Source organism: Lontra canadensis, unplaced genomic scaffold (genome assembly GCF_010015895.1).
Source record: "Lontra canadensis isolate GAN:19392208 unplaced genomic scaffold, GSC_riverotter_1.0 scaffold171, whole genome shotgun sequence".
Classification (NCBI taxonomy): Eukaryota; Metazoa; Chordata; class Mammalia; order Carnivora; family Mustelidae; genus Lontra; species Lontra canadensis.
In genome coordinates this window covers 440,263-461,805 of record NW_022631165.1, presented here as the reverse complement: position 1 = coordinate 461,805, position 21,543 = coordinate 440,263, and the positions used below count along the sequence as shown (strand labels likewise).

General features: G+C 65.4%; 2 protein-coding genes across 6 annotated transcripts in view; one reads left to right on the top strand and one right to left on the bottom strand.

Annotated features, from left to right (window-relative positions):
• CAPN15 (calpain 15) overlaps positions 1-20,719 on the bottom strand; it is a 24,424-nt gene extending 3,705 nt beyond the window's left edge. The window contains exons 1-5 of one of the 5 annotated variants that reach the window (XR_004381269.1): positions 20,485-20,719; positions 11,632-11,927; positions 1,352-2,813; positions 279-487; positions 26-209 (exon numbers count right to left, since the gene is read on the bottom strand). Coding sequence is in view for 4 of the 5 variants with exons in the window: in XM_032845903.1 (XP_032701794.1) it covers positions 26-209; positions 279-487; positions 1,352-2,813; positions 11,632-11,813 (2,037 nt within the window). In the remaining variant the exon portion in view is untranslated. Of the gene's footprint in view, positions 1-25; positions 210-278; positions 488-1,351; positions 2,814-11,631; positions 12,075-20,484 lie in introns of those variants that run through there. The other 4 variants (XM_032845903.1, XM_032845901.1, XM_032845904.1 and 1 more) reach the window with 4 other exon arrangements.
• On the top strand, positions 19,731-20,672 carry LOC116860160 (proline-rich protein 2-like). Its single transcript, XM_032846052.1, has one exon. The coding sequence runs from the start codon at positions 19,731-19,733 to the stop codon at positions 20,670-20,672; it is 942 nt and encodes a 313-aa protein (XP_032701943.1).
• Positions 20,720-21,543: the final 824 nt, after the last annotated feature.

Below are 21,543 nucleotides of genomic sequence, written 5' to 3'. Positions count from 1 at the left end.
GCCCCCGCCCGCCGCCGCCCGCCACCTGGGAGAAGAGGAGGAAGCCGGCCTCGTCACAGGGCAGCATGTCGTCCACCAGCACCGTCGTCCACGTGCCGTCCTTGCACAGCCGCACCTGGTAGGCGCCCTCGGCACACAGGCTGCGCGTGACCATGACCCGCTCCACCAGGTCGGGCCGCTCGGCCAGCACGGCCAGCGCGCTCAGGAACCTGCACAGAGCCGGGCGGTGAGCACCGGGGCCTGCGCGCCGCCCAGCCCCCCGCGGGCGCCCGGCTCACCAGCAGTTCCCCAGCAGCCCCTGCAGGATGTCCGAGGGCCGGAGGGTGTGGAACACGGACCACGAGGTGCTCTGGTCCCTGGACACGGAGCCGTTGATCTCGTGGGGACGCAGCCACTGCCGCACACGCTGCTGGACGCTGTCGCCCACGGGGAAGCCCACGGACGCGGGCCCCGGGGGGAAGCTGTCGTCCACGAAGTTCACGCCATTCTGCAGGGGCCGCGACCTCACACTCAGGCTCCCCCGGCTGCACCAGCCCCACTACCCGGGAGACCGGCCCGAAAACGCTCCAGGACGGAGAGGGTGGGGGTGTGCAGCCAGCCTAAGGGCTGCGGAGGGCTCGGCCGGGGCTTGTGTGGGCCACGCCACCCCGTGTGGGCCTCGGGAACCGCAGCCCCTGGACACCGCACAGCCCCGGCTGGAGGCCACGGGGCGGTGTGCGTGGGCCGCGGGAACCCGGGTGGCTCCCCCAGCCGTGGATGCCCCGGTGAGAGAAGCGGGGACGCGGCTTGGGTGCGAAGCCAGGACCTGAAACCCCAGTGTCCGGCTGGGTGGCTGACGGTGACGGTGGGGACAGAGAGCCCCTCCAACTGACCCCGGGGGCAGTGCTGCCCTGAGCTCTGGCCTCCCCAACACCCACAAGGGCAGAAGAGCGTGAGGGAGTGTCGCGTCCCATTTCAGCAGGGTTCTGTGGCCCGAGGAAGCACGGCCGCCTGCTGGGGCGGAGCCTCCACCCACATCCTCCCCTCCTGGGGCTTCACCATCTGTGCCACATCGCCTGAGAAGGGTCAGGAGCGCAGACCATGGGGTCACGGACCCCCGTGGGTACAGAGAAGGAAGGGGCAAGATGCGGGGGACAGGGACTGGGCCGCTGCTCCAAGCCCGGGGACAGAGGTGCCGGCCCTCTGGGGCAGGTTCCTCCCTCTCCCCGGCCTCCTCCCTACAGAAGGGACACTGGGGAAGGACAGAGGACGTGAATGCCCTGACTGAGGGACCGGGGACGTGCCCAGAGAGGAGCCCACGGGAAGGGGAGAGCTGGCCTTGGGGCGTCGACACCGTCCTGGGGGCACTCACCTCCCGGCAGAAGGCCACGATGTTTTCCCAGAGGGCCTTGGCCTCCCCCTCGTCTGTCTGCCGCCGCTTCTCCACGTGTATGCTCTCCCTGCGCCTCAGGGGCGCCACGCCCCGGCGCTGGGCCACCAGGAGCTGCGGCGTGTGACAGGCAGCGCAGTGCTTGGCCCGTGGCGTGTTGAGCAGAGTGCAGGCAGGGCAGGCCCACTGGCTCGGGCGTTCGGTGGGCAGCGCGGGGAGGGGGCCGCCAGGCCTGTGGGCGGAGCAGGGCCCAGACCTGTCGGCGCTGCAGTCGGGGCAGCGGCCGGGGGGCTCGCCGTGCTCCTGGAAGCCATGCAGCTTAGAGCAGCCGCAGGCTGTGCACCTGGGGACCGCGGTGGGGTTCTTGAGCGTGCACTTGGCGCACGACCAGGTGGTGAAGTCAGGGCTGGAGGGGCTGGCCGGCTTGTAGCGCACCGTGTCCCCGGCCAGGTCAATGACGTCGCTGCTGGGCGCGGCACCACAGTCCTCGCAGCGGGCCGGGCTGGAACGCCCGGGCACAGAGCAGGAGCCACACCGGGGCCGTGCCGGGCTGCCCTCGGTGGCCTCCTCCTCCAGCATGCCCAGCCGCTTGCCGGACAGCAGCTCCGCCAGGCGGGAGGCTCCGGCCGCAGTCCGCCCCGGGCCCTGGGGGAGCCCCTTGGAGCCGGCAGAGGAAGAAGGCTGGGGAGCCTCAGGCACCAGTGGCTGCAGCTGGGGGGGCACCTCACGGCGGCTACGAGGCACTGGGTGGTTCTGCAGGGTGGGCGAGAAGGGGCTGAAGGAGGGTGCCCGGGGGGGCTCCTGGTCGGTGGCAGAGGGAAGGTCAGCTTCGGCGCCTTCCCCGGGCTGGGCTGGGGCAGCTATTACGTGGAAGCCAGCGGGGGCCACGACCTCGGGGACCACCAGGGCCTCAGGAGGGATCCTGGGCAGTGAGAGTTTCCGGGGGCCCCCGCAGGCGGAGCAGGAGCTGGCCACAGGCGTGTTGTGCAGGGTGCAGCGCTGGCAGGCCCAGCCGCTCCCGGGCTCGGCCGCCCCCTCCTGCTCCTCCTCCTCCTCCTCCTCCTCCTCCTCTTCGGGCTGCCCCCGGGCCGGCTCTGCAGACACCAGCCCCACTGTCCTCCCGGGACCGGCTTCCTCCTTGCAGCTGCCCCTGGGCTCCGCCAGGACCCCGTTGATGACAGGCAGCAGGGAGGCACGAGGCACAGGCTCTGGGGCAAAGCCACACACCTCACAAGTCTCCTTGCCCAGGAAGTTCCGGAATGTGCAGCGGGCGCAGGGCCATTTCTGCTCCTCCACGCTGAGCCTGAGGATGTGGTCGAGGTCAGGCTTGTGCCGCGGGGCCTCGCAGATGGAGCACTGGCGCTGGCCAGCCGGGTTCAGGAAGGTACAGCGCGCACACGACCACTCCCCAACTGTGGCCATGGACCCGGGCGAGTGTGTGTGGCTGCAAGGGAAGGTCCCAGTCAGCGGAGGCCCAGGAAGGGGCCCAAGTCTCCACCTGGGACCAGGGGCCCCAGGATCAGGCCCAAGAAGCAGGCTCTGAGTGGTTTGAGGACATGAGGAGTTGGGGGGCCCCCAGGGGACCTCACAGGTCTGTCCTTAGACCCCTCCTGGAGGCAGAGGGATGGGGCGGAACCTCATGGTCCTGGTGGCCATGGGGCCCTGCTGGGGAGGCGGTCTTTGATCAGTCCCAGCAAAGCGCCCACGTGAACTTCCTCGACAGGTAAAGGGCGCCCTCAAAAACCCACAGCAAACGTCACACCCAGTGCGGACACTCTGTGGGCTTCCCTCCCAAGACCAGGAGCTCAGCGCTGCCGGTCAGCGCTATGCCAGAGACCCAGCCAGAGCAACTCGGCGGGAAAAAGAGATGGAAGGCATCCAACGGGAAAGAAAGAAGTAAAACTACCTCTGTTTGCAGATGGCATGATCCTACACACAGAATTCCCCAAAATCCACCAAAAAAAACCTACTAGAGCTAATACATGAATCCAGTGACATCATACGGCATGAGACCGACATGTGACCATCAGTCAGTGGGCTTTCCCTGCCAGCAACGAGGAGCTCAGCAGCCTGGAGAAGGCAAGTTAGAAGAACAGCATCACTTTATCTAAAATAACCAAGGGATACGTTTTAAAAAGGAGAAAACTTGGGGCGCCTGGGTGGCTCAGTGGGTTAAGCCTCTGCCTTCGGCTCAGGTCATGATCTCAGGGTCCTGGAATCGAGCCCCGCATCGGGCTCTCTGCTCAGCGAGGAGCCTGCTTCCCCCTCCCCCCTCTGCCTGCCTCTCTGCCTACTTGTGATCTCTGTCTGTCCAATAAATAAATAAAATCTTTAAAAAAAAATAAAAAAATAAGAAGGGAAAAACTTGCACTCTGACCGCTACAAAACATGACTCAAAGAAATCACAGAACACCTCAATGACCAGACAAACACCCAGTGTTCACAGAATGAAGACTTAACACGGTCAAGACGACAGTCCATCCAAGCGGCCTACAAATTCACAGGTGCAATGCAGTCCCCTCAAAATCCAATGGCCTGCCCCCCCAGGAATGGAAAAAGCTGATTTTGAAATTCATATCAAATTGCAAGGACTTGCCCGCCCCCCCCCCCCGCCCCGCTACCAAGTAGCCAAACTAGTCTCAAAAGAGGGAAAATGGAGACAGGGGTCCCAGCACAAGGACAGACTGCAAGTCTGCGTATGGTCCGTGCAGCCAGGAGGACAGAACTGGAGAGCCCAGAAACACACCCTCACATATGGTCAAGTCATTTTATTTTTTACTTTTTTAAGTAGGTTCCATGCCCAACATGGGGCTCGAACTCACAACCCCCAGATTAAGATCCTTGCGCCCCACTGACTGAGGCAGCCAGGCACCTGTGGTCCAGTCATTTTAGGCAGACCACTCCGTGGGGAAAGGGCAGTCTTCTCCACAGACGGTGCTGGGAACTCAGGACCTCAAGCAGTAAAGAATGCAGCTGGGCCCTTACCTCACACTGTATGCAAAAATTACCTCAGAAGGGATCAATAACCTAAATGTAGAAGTGAAAACCAGAAAACTCTTAGGAGATAAACTAAGGAAATTTTGTGACCCCAAGGGATGCCTGGCTGGGTTAGTCAGGGGAGTGTGCAACTCTTGACTTGGGGTCGTGAGTTTGAGCCCTGCACTGGGTGTGGAAATTACTTGAAAATGAAACCCTTAAAAGAAAAATTCTGGGGTGCCTGGGTGGCTCAGTGGGTTAAGCCGCTGCCTTCGGCTCAGGTCATGATCCCGGGGTCCTGGGATCGAGCCCCGCATCGGGCTCTCTGCTCTGCAGGGAGCCTGCTTCCTCCTCTCTCTCTCTCTCTCTGCCTCTCTGCCTACTTGTGATCTCTGTCTGTCAAATAAATAAATAAAATCTTTGAAAAAAAAAAAGCAAAAAGAAAAAATTCTGGGGCGCCTGGGTGGCTCCGTGGGTTAAGCCTCTGCCTTCGGCTCAGGTACTGGGACGGAGGCCGACGCGGGGCTCTGTGCTCAGGGGGCGCCTGCTGGAGGTTCTCTCCTCCCGCGCCTGTGCCCAGCCCCAGCTCACACACGCCCTCTCTCTCTCTCTCTCTCAAAATAAGTAAAATCTTAAAAAAAAAGTTTCTGTGACCTTGAATTTGACCGTGGGTAACTGGATGTGACACCAAAAGGACAGGCAGATGAAGGAAGAAACTGGACTTCATCAACGCGAGGAACTTCCGTGCTTCAAAGGGCCCAGCGGAAGAAGTACGAGAACTCGTAAGAGAAAACATTTACGAATCAGGTCTGGCTCCAGAAAACATAAAGAACCCTCGCAACTGAGCAACAAGAGCGCGTTTCAGAAAAACGGGCCAAGGGCCGGAGCAGTCACGTCTCCAGAGGACACACAAGTGGCCGGGGAAGCACGTGGGCAGACGGAAACATGCTCAGCATCGCTGGCCACCAGGACAACGCAAACCCGATGTGGGGGACCCCACTTCACAGCCGCTGCGGCTGGGGAGCAACCACGTCGGAGGGGATGGCAGGGGACCACAAGAGCTCCCCCCTCCCCGCCTCTGCGCCAGCGGCCTGGCGGCCTCTCCCGATAAACAGTCACCACCCAACCCTGCAGTTCCACTCCTGGGCACACACCCTGACGGACCGGGAACGGGTGCCCTCGTGTGCACACACGCACTCAGAGCAGGTCCCCGCACGACAACGCAGACATCCGTCGGCACACACACACATACAGGATGCGGAATGTTATTCAGCCACATAACGGGATTCTGATGCACGTTCAGTGAGAGAAGCCAGACACAAAAGACTGCACGTTCTGGGAGTCCATGTACACGGGATCCTTACGGCAGCCGGTCCGAGGCGGTGCGAAGCCCAGGGCGCCCCAGGGCCCGGAAGTTCTGTAAGGAACACGGCGATGCAGACGTGTGGGGACGGGGTAGAGGGATGGACGCACACTGAACGTGCCTCGTGCCCTCTGAAACGGTTACTTCATGTCACATGAATTTCAGCTCCAAAAAACCAAAAACAAAACCAAAATGAGGGCTGGAGGGGAGGCCAGGGCACAAACTGGGGGGTGTCCTAACTCAGGGCTGCCGGGTGGATCCCCTAACCAACTGCCTGTCAGGTCTTTCTGGGGGCCTCTGGGCAGGCGTCTGACCACAAAAAAGCAATCCAGCAGCGCTGGAGACCCACGCACTGGGCACATTCCTGCTGAGCCCAGGCCACACGTGGGTCGTGGAGGGCCAGGCTGTCCCCGGAGGGGCGGGTCCTCTCCACTCACCTGTCCGCTGCCAACCCAGACCGCTGAGCCCCACGTGCCTGGTCCTGCAGCAGCACATGCCAGCACGGTGGGGGCCGCTGGGGGGAGGCTTGCTTTGTACCCGGCAGCCCCATGTGGCTGTAGCAGGGAGCTGTGCCCCCAGGGAGATCACTGGGGACGTGGGGCAGGGGGATGTCCAAAGGCAAACTAGGTGGGAGAAAGGGCAGGGCCCCCTCGGCTGGGAACCTGTCGCAAAGTGCTGGCAACACCCAAGCCTGGGAGAGCGAGTCCCTCCTGGGCTGGGCAGGTGCGGGGCATGTGACACTGGGGAGAGTGCCCCGCCCCACCTGGGGGTCCTGTCCCAGGTCAGAGCTGAGCTTCAGGGGCAGGCAGACCCTCATGCCCTTGTCCCAAGGGATGGCCATGCACCCCACACGTGCCAGGTGAGGACAGGGACATGGTCCTCCCCAAGTGGCTGTCTAGGCCTGTGGCACGTGTGCGTGTGCGTGTGTGTACATGCATGGGTGCGTGCGTGTGTGTGTGTGGACGCGTCTAGTGCAGCTGGAGGGCAGCTGGTGGGTGCTCCTGGCTCCTCCAGTGTGATGTGGGTCCATGTCTGGGGGCGGTGGCAGCCCCTTGACCTGCACGGGCTAATCCGGGTGCGAGGAGGGGTCTCCACAGCAGGACAGTATCTCCACGGACTGCAGCTGCTCTCCCTGGCAGAGATACCAATTTCTTAACAAGGCACGAAGCCTCGGCTTCTGATGCCGGGTTTACACCAGACCCTTTCGGCTCAGGAAGAAAACTTGTCTCTTCAAAACAAAAAAAATCAAAAACCTCCCTGATATTTACCCTAAAGATACAAACGTAGTGATCCGAAGGGGCACGTGCACCCAAATGTTTATAGCAGCAAAGTCCACAATAGCTAAACTATGGAAAGAACCTAGATGTCCATCAACAGACGAATGGATAAAGAAGATGTGGTATATATATATACACAATGAAAAACTATGCACCCATCAAAAGAAATGACATCTTGCCATTTGCGACGACGTGGATGGAACTAGAGGGTATCATGCTTAGCGAAATAAGTCAATCGGAGAAAGACAAGTATCATATGATCTCCCTGATATGAGGAAGTGGAGATGCAACATGGGGGGTTAAGGGGGCAGGAGAAGAACAAATGAAACAAGATGGGATTGGGAGGGAGACAAACCATAAGTGACTCTTAATCTCACAAAACAAACTGAGGGTTGCTGGGGGGAGGGGGGTTAGGGGGGTGGGGTTATGGACACTGGGGAGGGCACGTGCTATGGTGAGTGCTGTGAAGTGTGTCAACCTGGTGATTCACAGACCTGTATCCCTGGGGATAAAAATACATGTTTATTAAAAAAAAAATTTTTTTTTCAAAAACCTCCCTGAGCAACAAGATTACTTCCCAGGGCCCAGGGCCCTTCCCAGCCTGCGTGGCTGAGGGTCACGAGCTCCCACAGCCTTGCCCAGGGAGGGGCCATGGCAAGTGGGTGGGGCTGTGCCAGGCTGCGCCACAGGGGCACGTGGCACCAGCTGGGGGGGCAGGCCAGCTTTGGCCTTCGCTTCTGTGCTGTGAAAAGCCTAAGAAATCTTCCTGGAGACCAGGGCGCTCCCCACTCAGGGAAGGGCCCAGAGTCAAGGTGTGGGTCACAGCGGGTGCCCACAAGTGGCTTCCACCCCAGTTCTAGGCCCGGGGGACACTCACTCACCCTGCACACGGCCTCCACCCCCCGCCTGGCCTGGTCGCAGGGCCCAGCAGAGAGAGTCTGACACTCTGCAGGCCATCTGCCCATGGGAGGGGCGTCCAGAGAACAGACTCAGGGCCCATCCTCCACGCAGGAGAGGGGGGAGGAGAGCCCTCCTAGGACACACCTGCCCTTGGCTCCAGGGCTCTGGGGGCCCCGGACGCACTGAGCAAGGCCAGGCTGGGGAGGGAGGGGGCCCAACGCCCGTCTACCCTCCTAACCCACCAGCTACCCGGTCCATGGCCTGGGTGCAGCTGCACAGGAGGCACGTGTCCCCGGGTGCTGGCCAGGGGACACTGGTGGGACAGGGCCGGTGTCACAACCATCACAGTGGATAAAAGCACATCAGGAAGATTCTGCCTCGGGTTCAGAAAGGCTTACACGGAAACAGTGCCTACGACTCAAATTTCGCCAGGGGGACACAGAGGGCAAGCAGAGGGACCCCTGGTTAGGGTAAGGCTTCCGGCGCTGGCCGCAGGGGCGCAGGGGCTCCCAGGACAGGCGGCGGCGGTGGCGCTATGCTCCCTCTCCGACCCCGTAGCCCACAGTGACGTGGCTCCAGGGTCAGTGAATGGATGACCAGAGGAGCCTGAAATGTCCCCTGACCTTCACCTCCCTTGGCATCCCTTCTCTGACTCCACAACCCCGGGGTCCACCCAACATGATGCGGGGTGGGAGCTGAGGGCTCGGGAGACACTTAGAGAGGCCAGAGCACCCCACCAGCCTGGGAGGAAATAGCAGCGTGGGGAACCCTGAGCCAAGGCCAACTCCAATGAAAAGCAAGTCCAAACCCCGTGACACCACCTACTCCAAGACACAGACTGAGTCACGGCTGGGAGAAACCAGCTGCCCAGGGAAAGAGAGGCCACGTCTACGGGAAACTGAGGCAGCCAAACAGAAAAGCCAAACAGAAAACACCAAATTCCCACCGTGACCTCCATCATCTGGGGACTGCTCTGGAGTCCCTCCCAGGGCAGCGTCAGCACCCGGGACACAGGCCTGCAAGAACACAGAAGCTCCCGGTCACCACCGTGGGGGCGGCCCAGTCCCAGGGCGATGCCTCTCCTCCCCGGAGACAGCGGCGAGCAGTGAGCGGCATCCGCACACAAGGACCTCAGTGAAGCCGCCGCGCCCGAAGGTCCGGCTGCCCTGATGGCTGGGGCCGCCTGACCTCTGACCCCTGCGGCTGTGAGGTGCGTCCACGCGCCTCCCTCTGGGGCCCCTCAGCCAGCCTTGCGTCATGCTCCCCACTGCTGTGTCCCCATGGGTTGCAGCGACGCCGGCCACGTCCATCGCTTAGGGATCAGGGTGAGCAGCTCCCGGGGCCTGTGGTGGGTTACGGGGACACGCCCACACGTGGCTCTCCCAGCTTCCTCCGGGAAGTGGCGTGGTTCCAGCCAAGGAGGCAGCAAGCCCAGACGTGGGGCAGGAGCCGCGGTGCTGCTGGCTTCTTCACAGGGCCTCCCGGCCCCCTGTGCCGGGCAGAGCACCACACACGTACGCCTGTGACCGCGTGCCCAGGTGTGGGTGTGGGGAGGGGTCCTGTCGCAGTGGTTGTGTGGGGCCCTGGCCTTTCTGCCCCGCATGCTGCCATCTGCCTTGCCCAGTTCCCCCCCAGCTCCCTGCACCAGCCGACTGTCTTCTCAGCCCCAGTCTGGACATCTGTGAATTTCTCAAGGTCGTTCGCAGTGTCTCCTCCGGCTTTGCCTGCTGCTCCCAGTGGCTGACGTGGACCGACCCTGGGTCTGGCCAGCTGCAGAGGGTGATGGGAAGGGGCCGCTCGTCCCCCAGCCCGGGGGTAGGAGCATGGCAGGAGGCCAGGAGAATGAGAAAGTTCGACTGGGTTCCGCAGTGTGTGCCAGGATCCAAAGTGACACGCACGCGTGCCCCTCGGCATCCTCGGGCGCTGGGCGGAAGGAGCTGCCTGGCAAACCCCGCAGGGTCTACACCCCGCCTGCTGCTCCCTGGGGCAGGGGAGCTCCTCCCGGGACCCAGGAATTCTACTCCTAGCGATTTATCCTAAGGAGATGATGAGAATCTGTAAAAAGCATGTGGACAGATGAAGGCATGGGAAGCTGCAAATCAGACCACGTGGGGACGCTGGCCCCCACCCGCCAGGGTGTCTAGAATCAAATAGGCAGATGGTCCTGAGTGCTGGCCAGGACGGGAAGGAATGAGAGCTCTCCCCTGTAGCACTGGTGGGGACGGAAAGTGGTGCACTGCGGCGGAACACAGCCTGGCAGGGTCTTACAAAGTTAGAAGGCTTCCCTGCAGCAGCTGCATGCCGGGTCCCCGCCCCAGGGGAAACGCGTCCGCACAAAATCCTACACGTGAGCGCTCTCACAGCAGCACAGGTCGTCAAGTCCAAGTGGAAACAACCAAATGCCCCTTAACTGAGGGACGGCTGCGACAGGCCGGGGTCTGTCCATACAACAGGCATTTACGATTTGGCCACGGAAGGAATGAGGCTCGGGCGCCCGCCCCCGGGGCTGGGGCCTGACGGTATTACACCTGGTGAGAGGCCAAGCACAGAAGGTGTTCTAGGGTTCCCCTTGTAGGACGTTTCCAGAAAAGGCACATCTACAGGCAAGAGGCAGGGTGGCTGCCTGGGAAAGGGAGGCAAACAGCAGGGCCCGGGGGAGACGTGGGTGAGCAACTCTAGAAGTGGCCACGACCAAGCCGCAGAGCCGCGCGCTCAGGGGCAGGGGACGAGAGCACCCAAGTCCCACCTCACCCCAGCTGTTTCAGAAGGACACAGACGTCCATGAGTGTGTCACCGACGCCGGCACGAGGCAGCAGAGGAAACGCCCAACAACCCACGTGGCCGGCTCCGGCCACTCACCGGCCATGGTGCCCCCGGTGCCTCCTGCTGACTCCTCCGGCGCCTCCCAGGCGCCTTACCTGCTGGGGCTCAGGCCTTGGGGCCCATGCCATCCCAAAAGAGACCCCCATTAGGACCCCGCCTGCTGTCCAGACACCAGGAAAACTGTGCTACATGAGGACGCTTGGTCTACGGGAAGTGGCGGCCAAGCACACCATAGCAGGTGCCTTCCAGGGGGGCGAGCCCGTTGCCACTGCCTCTCCCTGGGGCCAGAGGAACCCTGAGTATGTGCTGCATGGCGGGGGCCCCTCTGCAGCGAGGCCATGGGAGGGGCTCAAGGCAGGGGTGGGGTGTCAGGGCCCAGCACCCCCAGGCCTGAGCAGTGGGCTTGGTGCTGGGGCTGCCCCACACCAGTCATCCCAGAACTGCCAAGGGGAGGCCCGCCAGCTGATCCGAAGGGCAGTGTAGGCTGAGAGACCCGTGCGGAGCCTGGCCATGGCCGCGGTCGGAGGAAGCCGGCACAGGAAGGTCCGCCGGCGCAGCGGCACCCCGCACCAGGGAGGGGCGGGGGCTGGTGGCCTCCCCTGCATCCCCACCGCAAGCACAGAGCTCCAGAAGCGGCTTCAGCAGGCGCAGCTCCCTGAGCAAGCCACACGCCCCGCAGGAAGGCCACCCTGTCCCTGTCCCAGCAGCAGCCGCCAGCCAGGCCAAGGCTCACACGGCCTGGCTTCCTGGGGAGGGCTGCAGCAGCCCAGAGCCTCTCAAGCCGTGGGCCTTTCGGGGAAAGCCACTTGCCAAAGGATTCTCGGAAACGGGACCCCATGTCTGCAAGCCCCTCTCCTCCGGCCGGGAAGGGGCCGCCCTGACAACAGCAACCCCGCCCCCCGGACCCCCGCCCCCTTTCTTACCTTCGGGCCCGGGGACGTGGGGGCTGGTGCTGCCGGGTGACCAGGGCACCACCCCAGACAGGCCCCCCAGGGCCGCTCCTACACCAGCCGGCTGCTGCAGGGGGCCCGGGGTAAGGCGGTCCCCCGGGGAAGCCGTGGTCCGACTCGGTCTCGGTGGCCAGCGAGGAGGCGGAGCTCCCCATGGCCCCCGCGGTGGCGGCCGCGCGGAGACCCGGGCCTGGTCACACGCGGCCCACAGTGGGCGAGCTGGAGCATGGAGGGAGGACGGCGCCCACGCCGGAGACAGGGCGGCCGGGCTGCTCCATCACACAACAGAGATAAACACAGAGAGAGAATAAAGAGAAACAGGAGAAACAGCATGACTCACAGGAAAGAAGCCCCCAGAGCCTGGGGGGGCTCCCCAGTGTGCTAGCGGCCTCGGGGACCCAGGCCCCACAGCCAGGGTCCCAGCAGAGTGGAGGTGCGGGGCTGCAGCGGCTAGCCCGAGGCCTGCCCCACCACCAGCGCCCCTGCTCCACTCCTGAGGTCCGACCCCAACCCCTCAACCGCCCATAGGGGACGGCCACGTGTCCACTTGCCGGGCTTCAAAGGGAGTCACACCCCTACTGAGAAAACACCACACGGTCACGCTTTTCTGCAGAAAAAAGGACCCGGGAGCATTTGGCCAAACGGACCAGAGAAACAAGGAAGCGCGTGCAGCAGAGCAGGGACGGCCGGGTGGGGGGTGCCGCGTGCCCACGTAGCCCAGAGGAGACCCCCAGGGCTCCGAGGCCGGCAGAGAGTGGCTACCACATCCCTTCCGGAGCCTTCCAGAGGGAAAGCCTCCCCAGCCCTGGGGAGAGATGGGTGACTCAGGAAGGACCCGGGGATGGCCTGTTTTCAGGGGAGACCATCTGACGCCCATGGGTTGAGCAGGAGGCCCCTCCGCTTGAACCAGACAAGGCAAGTCCCAGTCAGGCTCAGGGCCAAGCAGAACCGGCAGCCCGCTCGGCTCTGGGGGCTGGGGGGCCAGTGACACAGGAGGAGGGGGCCGCGGTCGGAGAAGCCTGGGCCCCTGACCCAGAGGAGCTCTGGCCAGATCAGCCAAGTCCCCAGTGCTGCGACAGAATTCGCTCAGACGGCCTTGACTCCGAGGAACGGGGGCGTGCGCGCGACAGGGCGGCGCCCACCCTGACCAGCCCGGGGGCCTCGTTGGTCCCCTGCCCCTCAGGCCTCCCCAGGGTGCCCCAGCAGGGCCGAACAGAGGAGGCAGAGGCCCCGTGGCCTGCGAAGCCGACACCGTCCCCACAGCACCTGAAGGAACGTCTGCCGGCGCCGACGCACGGGAGCCTCACGGGAGCCACGGGTGCCTTTCCCAGCCGTCTCGCAGCCACGTGAGGAAGGTCAGACAGGCAAAAAAAAGGATCTATAAGACGCATCTTACGTAACCCAGCGCATCCAAAATATCTCCGTGCCGGCCTGAGATTTAGGTGAAACCACGTGTGAGCTACGTGGCACTGCGCTCAGTCGAGATGTTTGGACTCCGCTGTGGTCACGCTCCTCTCCTCGTGGAGGAGCCACGCTCGAGCCAGCAGCCACGCGTGCCAGCACCTTCCACACTGGGCAGTGCACAGGGCACGGTCACCAGCGGTCGGTTCCTCCTCGGCCAGGGTCACTGCAGACACGGCCTCTCCCGGGGCTCCAGGTCAGACCCCAACAGCCCCTCGGATGCCTGAGCTCGCCCACGTGGGAGCCCCTCGTGGGAAGAGCCTGAGCATTTCCGATGCTCCTTTCACAGCCAAACCCTGGGCAGATGGAGGGTACGTGAGGGCAGAGGAGGCCGGAGGGGGACCCAGGCCCACAGGAGGTGTCGTGGGACAGAACTGCTGGCACTTGGCTCCAGGTCCATCATGGTCCTGACAAAGGGCTCTGCCCGTGTCCCCGCGAGGGTGAGGTGAGGGGTAGATGGTACCGGCACCACATCTGTCCCACACAGGAAGAGCCGACGGCAAATCGGCCCTGAGGCTTAGTGAGGACGTGGCCCCAGGCTTCCCAGGGCTGCTACCAGGCCGCCTGCAGCACACCAAGGACTCCCCTGTTCCTCCCGAATGCCCTAACCTGGGGCAGTGAGGACTTGGGGAGAATGCCAGCCCCTATCCGCGCCCGGGGCCCCCAAGCCCTACAGCAGCTGCACCCTGTGCCCCAGCTTCCCAACCGTACAGGCCCTGTCTGGGGCAGGTGGGAGGCCCGTCCAGGGGTGGGCCATATGGTGGCAGCCCAGTCCCTTTGGAGAGGGCAGAGGCAACACAGGTCCCTGTTACTGCAGGCTGGAAGGGCAAATGCTCCCTAGAGAGCAGCCGGCTCAGGAGGGCCCATCTGGGGATCTTTCATCTGGAGGTGATGAGAGGACCTGGGAGTAGACCCCATGACGGTGTGCCCTGGCTGAGCAGGGCTCCCCAGGGGCCAACCCCCGTGCTACCCCGAGAGGCCCACCTGCACAGGGCAGTGTGTGGGGAGCTCTTGCCAGGCAGGGCAGCCCGCCCTGGCTCACATCCTGGCTCCGTGTCAGAATGACCCGGCACGGAGACACTTGCACACCCTGCTCCCCGGGCCTTGCAATTTGAGACAAAGCTAGGTGAGGGCTTCCCGCAGGGCAGAGCAAACCCGATCTCTGGGGACAAATGTCATGCAGCCCTCTTCCCCTGCAGGGCCTGCTGGGCGGACAAAGCCCCCCGGGGCTGCCTGCCTCCCCAAGGTGGGCGCATGGGCCGTAGGCCAGCCCCATGGACACTGGGGACTCGCCATCCGTCACTCTGGGCGTCTCTGCTCATTTCACGAACACCCATCCGGCCTCCGTGGGGTGCCAGGCCCCCAGCAACGCCTGAACCCTGCATACTTAGGGTGCGCTTTCTTGCTGCTATGCCTTCACAGGTCTCTGGGCAGAATCCGGAGCAGACGCCAGCCTCCTGTCGGGGAACAGAGCAGGGTGCCGGGCAACATGGCGCCGCGGGCAATGCTCCTGTCTGCGGCCCAACCGGCCACCCCAGTCCTCCATGCCCTCATTTGGGAGCCGCTGCCCTAGATTTAAATGGGGCGGTGGCCTCGATCGGCCTCAGGGAACCGCGGGGTGGGGCTGCAGTCCCAGCCCCCGAAGGTGTTCCCTACTGGGAGGACTGGCAGGTCCCCCCGCCTGGGGAGAGCAGATGCCTGGCACGGCCCTCCAAGGGGACAGCAGGGGACGATCCTGCAGAATGAGGAGCACAAGGGCCCAGCGGGGACGACCCCTCCTTAAGCCCCACGTGGGGAGCACCTATGCTGGTCACAGCAAGCACCCCCCAGCCCTCACCCTAGCCCACCTGCGCATCCCTGCCCCTGTGGGCCCCGAGAGGGTCGGGCGCTGAGCCGCAAGGACACAGGCACATTGCTTCTGCCAAGTGAGAACTCACCGGGCAAGTGAAGGCCAGAGAGGGGAACACAGTGTGGGCCTCACCCCAGGTCCCACTCTGTCCCACGCCTGGTGGGGGGAGGGCACAAACAGTCAGTCCCATGGTGCTGGGGCCCCTGAGTCCTGTGTGACAATGGTCTGGGCTCCGGGCGGGCACACAGCACTTGGTGATGCCTCTTCCTGTGCGCACACGCCCCGCCCAACCCCCCCAGACATGTCCGCGCTCTGTGCGCTCCCCATGCCGTGTCCCAATTCCACAACACAACACCCTGAGATCTCATGGGCGTGCATCTCCCGTCTGACGGTAACCGGCCTGCACAAACTGCAACCCTGCCGGGCGGCCTGAACCCAGCCCCAGGATGGGCACGGGGGAGGGACGGGGCACAGCAGTCTGCGGGGAGGGCGCCATGTGCCTGAAGGGCCACCCCGCCAAAGCCCAGAATCGCACGCACCCACCAGACACGAGGCCGAGTGTGAGTGGCCTGGTGCTCCCCCCGTAGCCCGAGGGCGCGACCCACCCAGGGAGGTCCAGACCTCAACCTCCCTGCAGGCCCTGGACAACACCCTCCCTCAGGGCACAGGACCAGGGACGGCCCGTCAGGCGTGTGGAGGGTCCTCTGGGGAGGAAACACCAAAGGCGTCACAGACGTGGCCTGGCGAGACACATGTGCTTTGCAGCTCGCCCTACAAAGACAGGACCACAGTCTCACGCCCCAGATGCTGTCAGGGCAGGGGTCCGGGAAGCGGGTCTTGGGGGGTTCTAGACAGAGGCCAAGGAACTGCCACAGGGAGAGGGGCTGCCCGCACTGCTCACGCGCCGCCACTCCGTGAGCGACCTACAGCCCAGATGCACACACAGCCCTGGGGAAGGAGCTCTCCTGGTGCGGCAGACGCCAGACCCTCCCCAGGCACAGGCACCTGGACACCACTCCCTTTCCTGGAAGGTTCTGGACTCTGGCCGGGCCGCAGTCCCACTCCCAGGCTTATCAGCACTGAGCCAGAGTTCACCGGAGTGAGTGCCAACTTGGTCCAGGCTCTGTCTCCACCTCCGGACACGTGGGCCTGAACAAGGAGCGAACCTCAGTCACCCTGGGCGCGCTCCCATGGCTGGTGGCCCGAGGGCTGTGTCCCTTTAGAAGCTGCATCTGTCCCTTACCCAGAGGAGGCTGGAGGCTCTGGAGCAGCCGCGTTGCTCAGCCAGCTCCTCGCTGCCTAGTGCAAAACCCCTGACCACCGTGGGCCAGCCAGAGTGGCAGACGGGGCTGTTTGGGATCCTGGGGCAAGCGGACGGGGCCTCCTTCAGCCTGGGCCTGCCTGCGGTGGGGGTTGCCAGGGAAAGTTACCCAAGGGGACAGGGCTCCAGGAGACCAGCCAGGCAGCTGAAATTCTGGAGGCTCAGGTCCCCGCATCAGCGGCTACTCTGCCCACCAGTGGGGCAACCCCGCCCCAAGCCCAGCCGCTCTGTTCTCCTTCACATTCGAGGACCCTGGTGGAGAGGGGCATGTACTCTCCCCTCAGGTCCTTCAGGCCGAACAAGGGCCCAGGCTCCACCTCGCTGTGGCCTCCGCCACAGGCTCACCGTGGCCCTCCGGCAAACACCGAGGCCAGCCACCCCCACCTGCTGGCCCCAGAGCCTGTGCCCCAAGAGGTGATGTCACCAGCCTGCTGCCCTCAGAGAGCCAGGTGTCAGGGTTAAGGCCGTGGGCTCTGGGAGGGTACCCAGCCCTTCCTGTGAGCAAACCCGAGAGGGACGGACAGGGCTCTGTCCCAGACCCTTGCCCTCCAGACCAGGAGCTGCTGCCTGAGCACGCTACAGGACGGCAGTCACCCTTGGCACTTCTGGACTCTCCCGTGTCTCAGGCCCTGCAGCGCCCACAGGTTCTGGCCGCCGTCGGGGCTCCTCGCCATGCAGCTAACCCCCCAACCCCCGCCGGCGTCCTGGGCACATCGGGGCACCAAGGTGGGAGGGGAGGGGATGGGTCTCTCAAACCAGACGCACACACAGGCCCAGGGGCCGGGGCTGCCCACACAGAGGGGACAGGGTGGCTGCACGTCCTTCTGTGTCGGTGTCCTACAGCACCTGCCGCGCACAAGCAAGGAAGCGAAGTACGTGCCCCACAACAGCGTTTTCGGAGAACAGGCCCGTCCTCAGGATTCCCTGGTTTGCGAGTCTGACACCGCGCGACATCTGACCGTGTCTTCTGCGCAGTGGGGACCGGCTCCAGACACGGGCTCCAGACACGCTCCCTCACCCTGGGCACTTCAGTGCCTCTGCTCGCCAGCTGACAGCAGCAGCAGCCTTGGCCCGGGCAGCCTGGCGACCTCAGCCTCACTGGCAGCACAGACTTCCGGGGGTCATCAGCTCACCCCAAGGGAGGAAGACGGGGGGCCGGGGAGCCGTGGGGACCGGGCCCCATGAGCTCGGGGCTCTCTGCAGCCACCTTTCCAGATCGGCGGGGCTCTAGAACATTCCGCCGCTCCTGCTGACTGGAGGGGAGTATCAGGTGGGGGTGGAAGGTCCTGGGGTTCGAGGTGCACTGAATTCCAAAGGGCACGGGCGGATGTGGAAGGGCGGAGTGCAAGGAGGGACTCGCTCTGCTTCGGGTGGGGGCTGTGACGGCAGGGGAGGAGCAGAAGCTGCAGCCCAGGCCTCCTCCGGACACAGGCACACGTGACACCGCTGAGCAGCAGCCATCAACCTGCTCTCCTACGGTGCTCCTGCGGCACCGTCCGGGCCCATCCCCCAGCCTGGCCACGGGGCAGGCGGGCACGGAGCTCCCCTCCGTCGTGGGGAAAAGTGCGAGCAGGGCGTGGAACGGCGGCCGAAGCGTGATGCTGGGCACCCGCACGGGGGCAGAGAGGCCAAGACACGCTTGTGCTCCGCTCGGTCTCCTGTGGATCCACGCCTGGTGCCCAGACAAGTCCCTGCAGGAGGGAGCGAGTCGCGGACCCCCCCACCGGCCCCTCCTGGGCTGTATGCACTGGGCCGGGCCACCCCTCGGTCCTCCCACAGCCCCCCGGCCCCCGCACCTGGCCCTTCTCGTGCTGGTGGCACCGACATGGCTGTCTGCTGAGGCCCTGCTCGGACCCTTCCCTGGGCCACTGCCAGGACCCACAGAGTGACAGGGTACGGCTGGGCAGGTCTCCAAGCTCAAGAGGCGGAGGCAGCCCAGCCTCACCCCACAGCCTCCTTCCGGCTCATTCCGAGAGGGCGGAAGCCAGTAAGTCCACTCCTCAACCCAGAAGGGCTGTGGGGCGCCATTCCGGGCGGCCCCGCGATGACTGGAGCCGCCTGCCGGCACGGAGCCGGCAGAGGCCATTCCCTGCCCACCCACTCCGTGTGGACGGGACGATGCTGAGCACCGAGGGTCTGTGCGTGCACCGCGGCCCGAGACAGGGTCCAAGCTCGGCACAGGTCGCCTGGCCCTCCTCAGCAGAGCAGGAAGGCAGGAAGGTGGGGGAGCCTGGGTCCACGCTGAGCAGCTTGGCCAAAGAGATTAAGGCAGAGACACAATCACAGTCCTGCTCTGGGGCACTTCTGGGGCACTGCTGCTGAGGAAGCGGGGGCGGGGCGGGACCCAAGGGACGTGCGGCCAGCAGGTGTCAGGAGCAGCGCTGGTGGGAGGCGAGAGCGGGAGCAGGTCTGACCCCAGAGCTCGTTCGGCACACCCAGGGCCCGAGAGCCCTTGCTCGGGGTCTGGGCCGCGGCTTTTGAAGTCTGATGAAGTGACCAGCCGAGCCAGCCCACGCGTCCCCATGCTGCTCGGGGCTGCGCTCTGCAGCCTCTCAGCCGCGTGCGGGCGGCGGGACGCCCGCGGGTGCGTGTGACCGGTCACCTGGGGCCAGGTTCCTGCCAGCGTCCAAGCGGTTCCCATGTGACCAGGCCCCCGTGCTTCTAGCACCTTCTGTGCCGGAGGCAGCACGCGGGGAGGGGGGTGGCCCGCTCAGCACCCAGACTGCAAGACTGCGGGCCTGCCCCTCGGGCTCTGCCCACCGTGGGCCGTGACACCCCACCGCGGTTCCCGAGGGAGAGGGATTTTAGTGCAGGGGTGCGTCCTTCCCGTACCCCGTGCGAGACCCACCCGGGAGGCCGAGCGAGCAGAGGGCCGTCCGAAGGCAGCCCCGTGGGTCAGACGCCGGCAGGTGCAGCCCCCGGTGCCCCTGGCTTCCGCCCCCTTGTCTGAAAGCCTGGCTGAGCCCGGCGCTAGCCGCGACAGGGGCCGGGAGAGCTGCGCACAGGCCGGGGCACGGGGAGCGTCCGCCAAGGGCACCACGGTCCGGCCGGCCAAGCGGGCCTCTCTGGTGGAGGGAGCAGACTCGGGACCCGCCGCCGCGGCCCTCAGCGCCCATGGCCTGTGGGAGCCTGCCTAGCGGTGCTGTCCCTAAGCCTCAGCCCAGCAGGGCTTGAACTGGGCTCTCAGGAGGTCACGAGGTCACCAGCCAGTCCGCTGGGGAGCAGCTCCAGAGAGGTCAGATGCAGAAGGAAGGGAGAGAAGTGCCCTTTCGGGAGCAGGATGACCTGAGAGGACGTCAGAGGTGCCCAGCCCAAGGCCAGGCGGAGCCGGCTTCCTGCAGGACGAGTCTGCGCCCGGCACTGCCCGGCACTGCCCGGCAGCTCCCCGGCCTGCCACAGGCCCCATCTTTCAGTTCTCTCTCTCGCCAGGTCTGTGGAGGGATGGATGACCCCCGCCTCCTGCCCCGGCCTGTCTCTGCTGACCGGGGGGAATCTGGACATGACCCGGCCGACCCTCACAGCCCTCCCCGCCCGCCCCAGTGCAGCCCACCCCGCAGCACCGCGCTCCTCCGCAGGACCCCAAACTCGCGGCCTGGGCCCGCAGGGGTCCTGCTCACCAGCTCCCGCGCAGTCAGGGGGCCGCCCCTACAGCCTCGCGATCAGGGCCACTGGGGCCCACAAGGGTCCCCTGGTCAGGAGCGAAGGGAGGACCGCAGGAAGAGGCAGGGGCCGCCCAGCCGCCCGGCCAACCTTCCCCGGAGGCCCCCGACCCCTCGAACTCCGCCGCGGCCGGAGCGCCGCCCCCAGAGGAACAGGGAACAGGGAAGTGTGGGGCGGCCGACGGGCGCCGCCCCCGGGAAGTGCCCGCGGTCCCTCCGCGGGGGGCACCGGGGGACACTCCCCGCAGCGCCGGCGGGGGCAGAACGCGCCTGGACCGTAAGGGCACTCAAGGACAGGCCGGGGCCGGGGCCGCCTCCAGCGTCCGCAGCACCCCGGGGCTGGCCTCCCGGAGACCCAGACGACCCGGGTCCGCGCCCGCTCCCCTCTCGGGCTGCGCCCCCAGCCCGGCCCGGGCTCCGGCCCGAGCTCGGGGCGCGCCGCTGGGGTGCGGTGGGGGCAGCCCCCCGGTGGCGAGGCTCCGGCGCGGCTCCAGGCCGCACTCCCGGCCCAGCCCGGCACTGCCGGCCGGACTCACCTCCGCAACCAGGCGGCGCCTCCTCAGTCCCCGCGGCCCGGGCGGCGCGGCCCCGGGCCTGCTCGCCTGCGCCGGCCGCTCCACAACTTCTGCCGCCGGCCTCCCGCGCTGAGTGGCGGAGCAGCCGCGCGCCCGGCCCGGCCCCGACCCGGCCCGCGTCCGGCGCCCGCTCTACGCCGCCTCCGTAGCGTAGCTCCCGGCCGGGGCCCCGCGGCTACGGCGCGCCTGAGGCGCACACCGCGCTGTGAATCGCGCGCGCGGACTACCGCTCCCACAGGGCCGCGCGACGCCGCCAGGCCGGAAGCTCGGGGCCGGGCCCGACGCGATGCGGATCGGGAGTTGTAGTCCTCGGATGTCCGCCAACAGACGCGACGATTGGCTCCCTCCCCGGGCCGCTCCGCCCACCGGCCCCGCTGGAGACGGCCGAGCCCAGGGCTCCAGGCGGCGCTGCATGTCGGGCCTGCTCGGAGCGGCGGAAGGGATGCTTCGAGGACAGAACTGCGACTACTACTCCCAGAACGTCCTGCGCGGGAGGAAGGGGCGGGGCCCCCACCCAGCCCCAGTCCCTGCGCTTCCGGCTGCGACTCTCAGGCCGAGACGCGGATCTCTGGCCGCTCCTCCCGGCCGCCTGGTCGAGCAGCAAGCTCTGCCCTGGCCCTCACGTGTCCACGGGGTCCGCACAGCTGCTAGCGCCCTCCCAGAGTCTCCCCACACCCCCTACCCCCCTGCCCTCTAGCTGCCCCAGACCCCCTGCTCGGTTCCCCTCCAGGCTCCGGGGTCCACGGCGCCCGTTTGGTGGGACCTACCTGGGTGGAGACGCGGCCTTGGCACTTCCAGCGTGACCCGGTCACATTACTTCCGTGGGCCTCGGTTTCCTCCTCGGTAAAAGACGGCGGAACGTGCCGGCATCCGCGGAGCGCTCGGCCCGGTGCCTGGCGGGAAGACCCCTAACCCGGGGAGGCCGGTGTCGCTCTGCAGGGGCCTCTGAACCGGACCCACCCGCCCAACGCCGAATTGACAAAAGAGCCTCCTAGGTCAAACCTCTCGCCCCAAGGTCCC

Excerpts from the sequence above, each read along its gene's own strand:
- LOC116860160 (XM_032846052.1), top strand. The coding sequence starts at position 19,731 with ATGGATGACCCCCGCCTCCTGCCCCGGCCTGTCTCTGCTGACCGGGGG.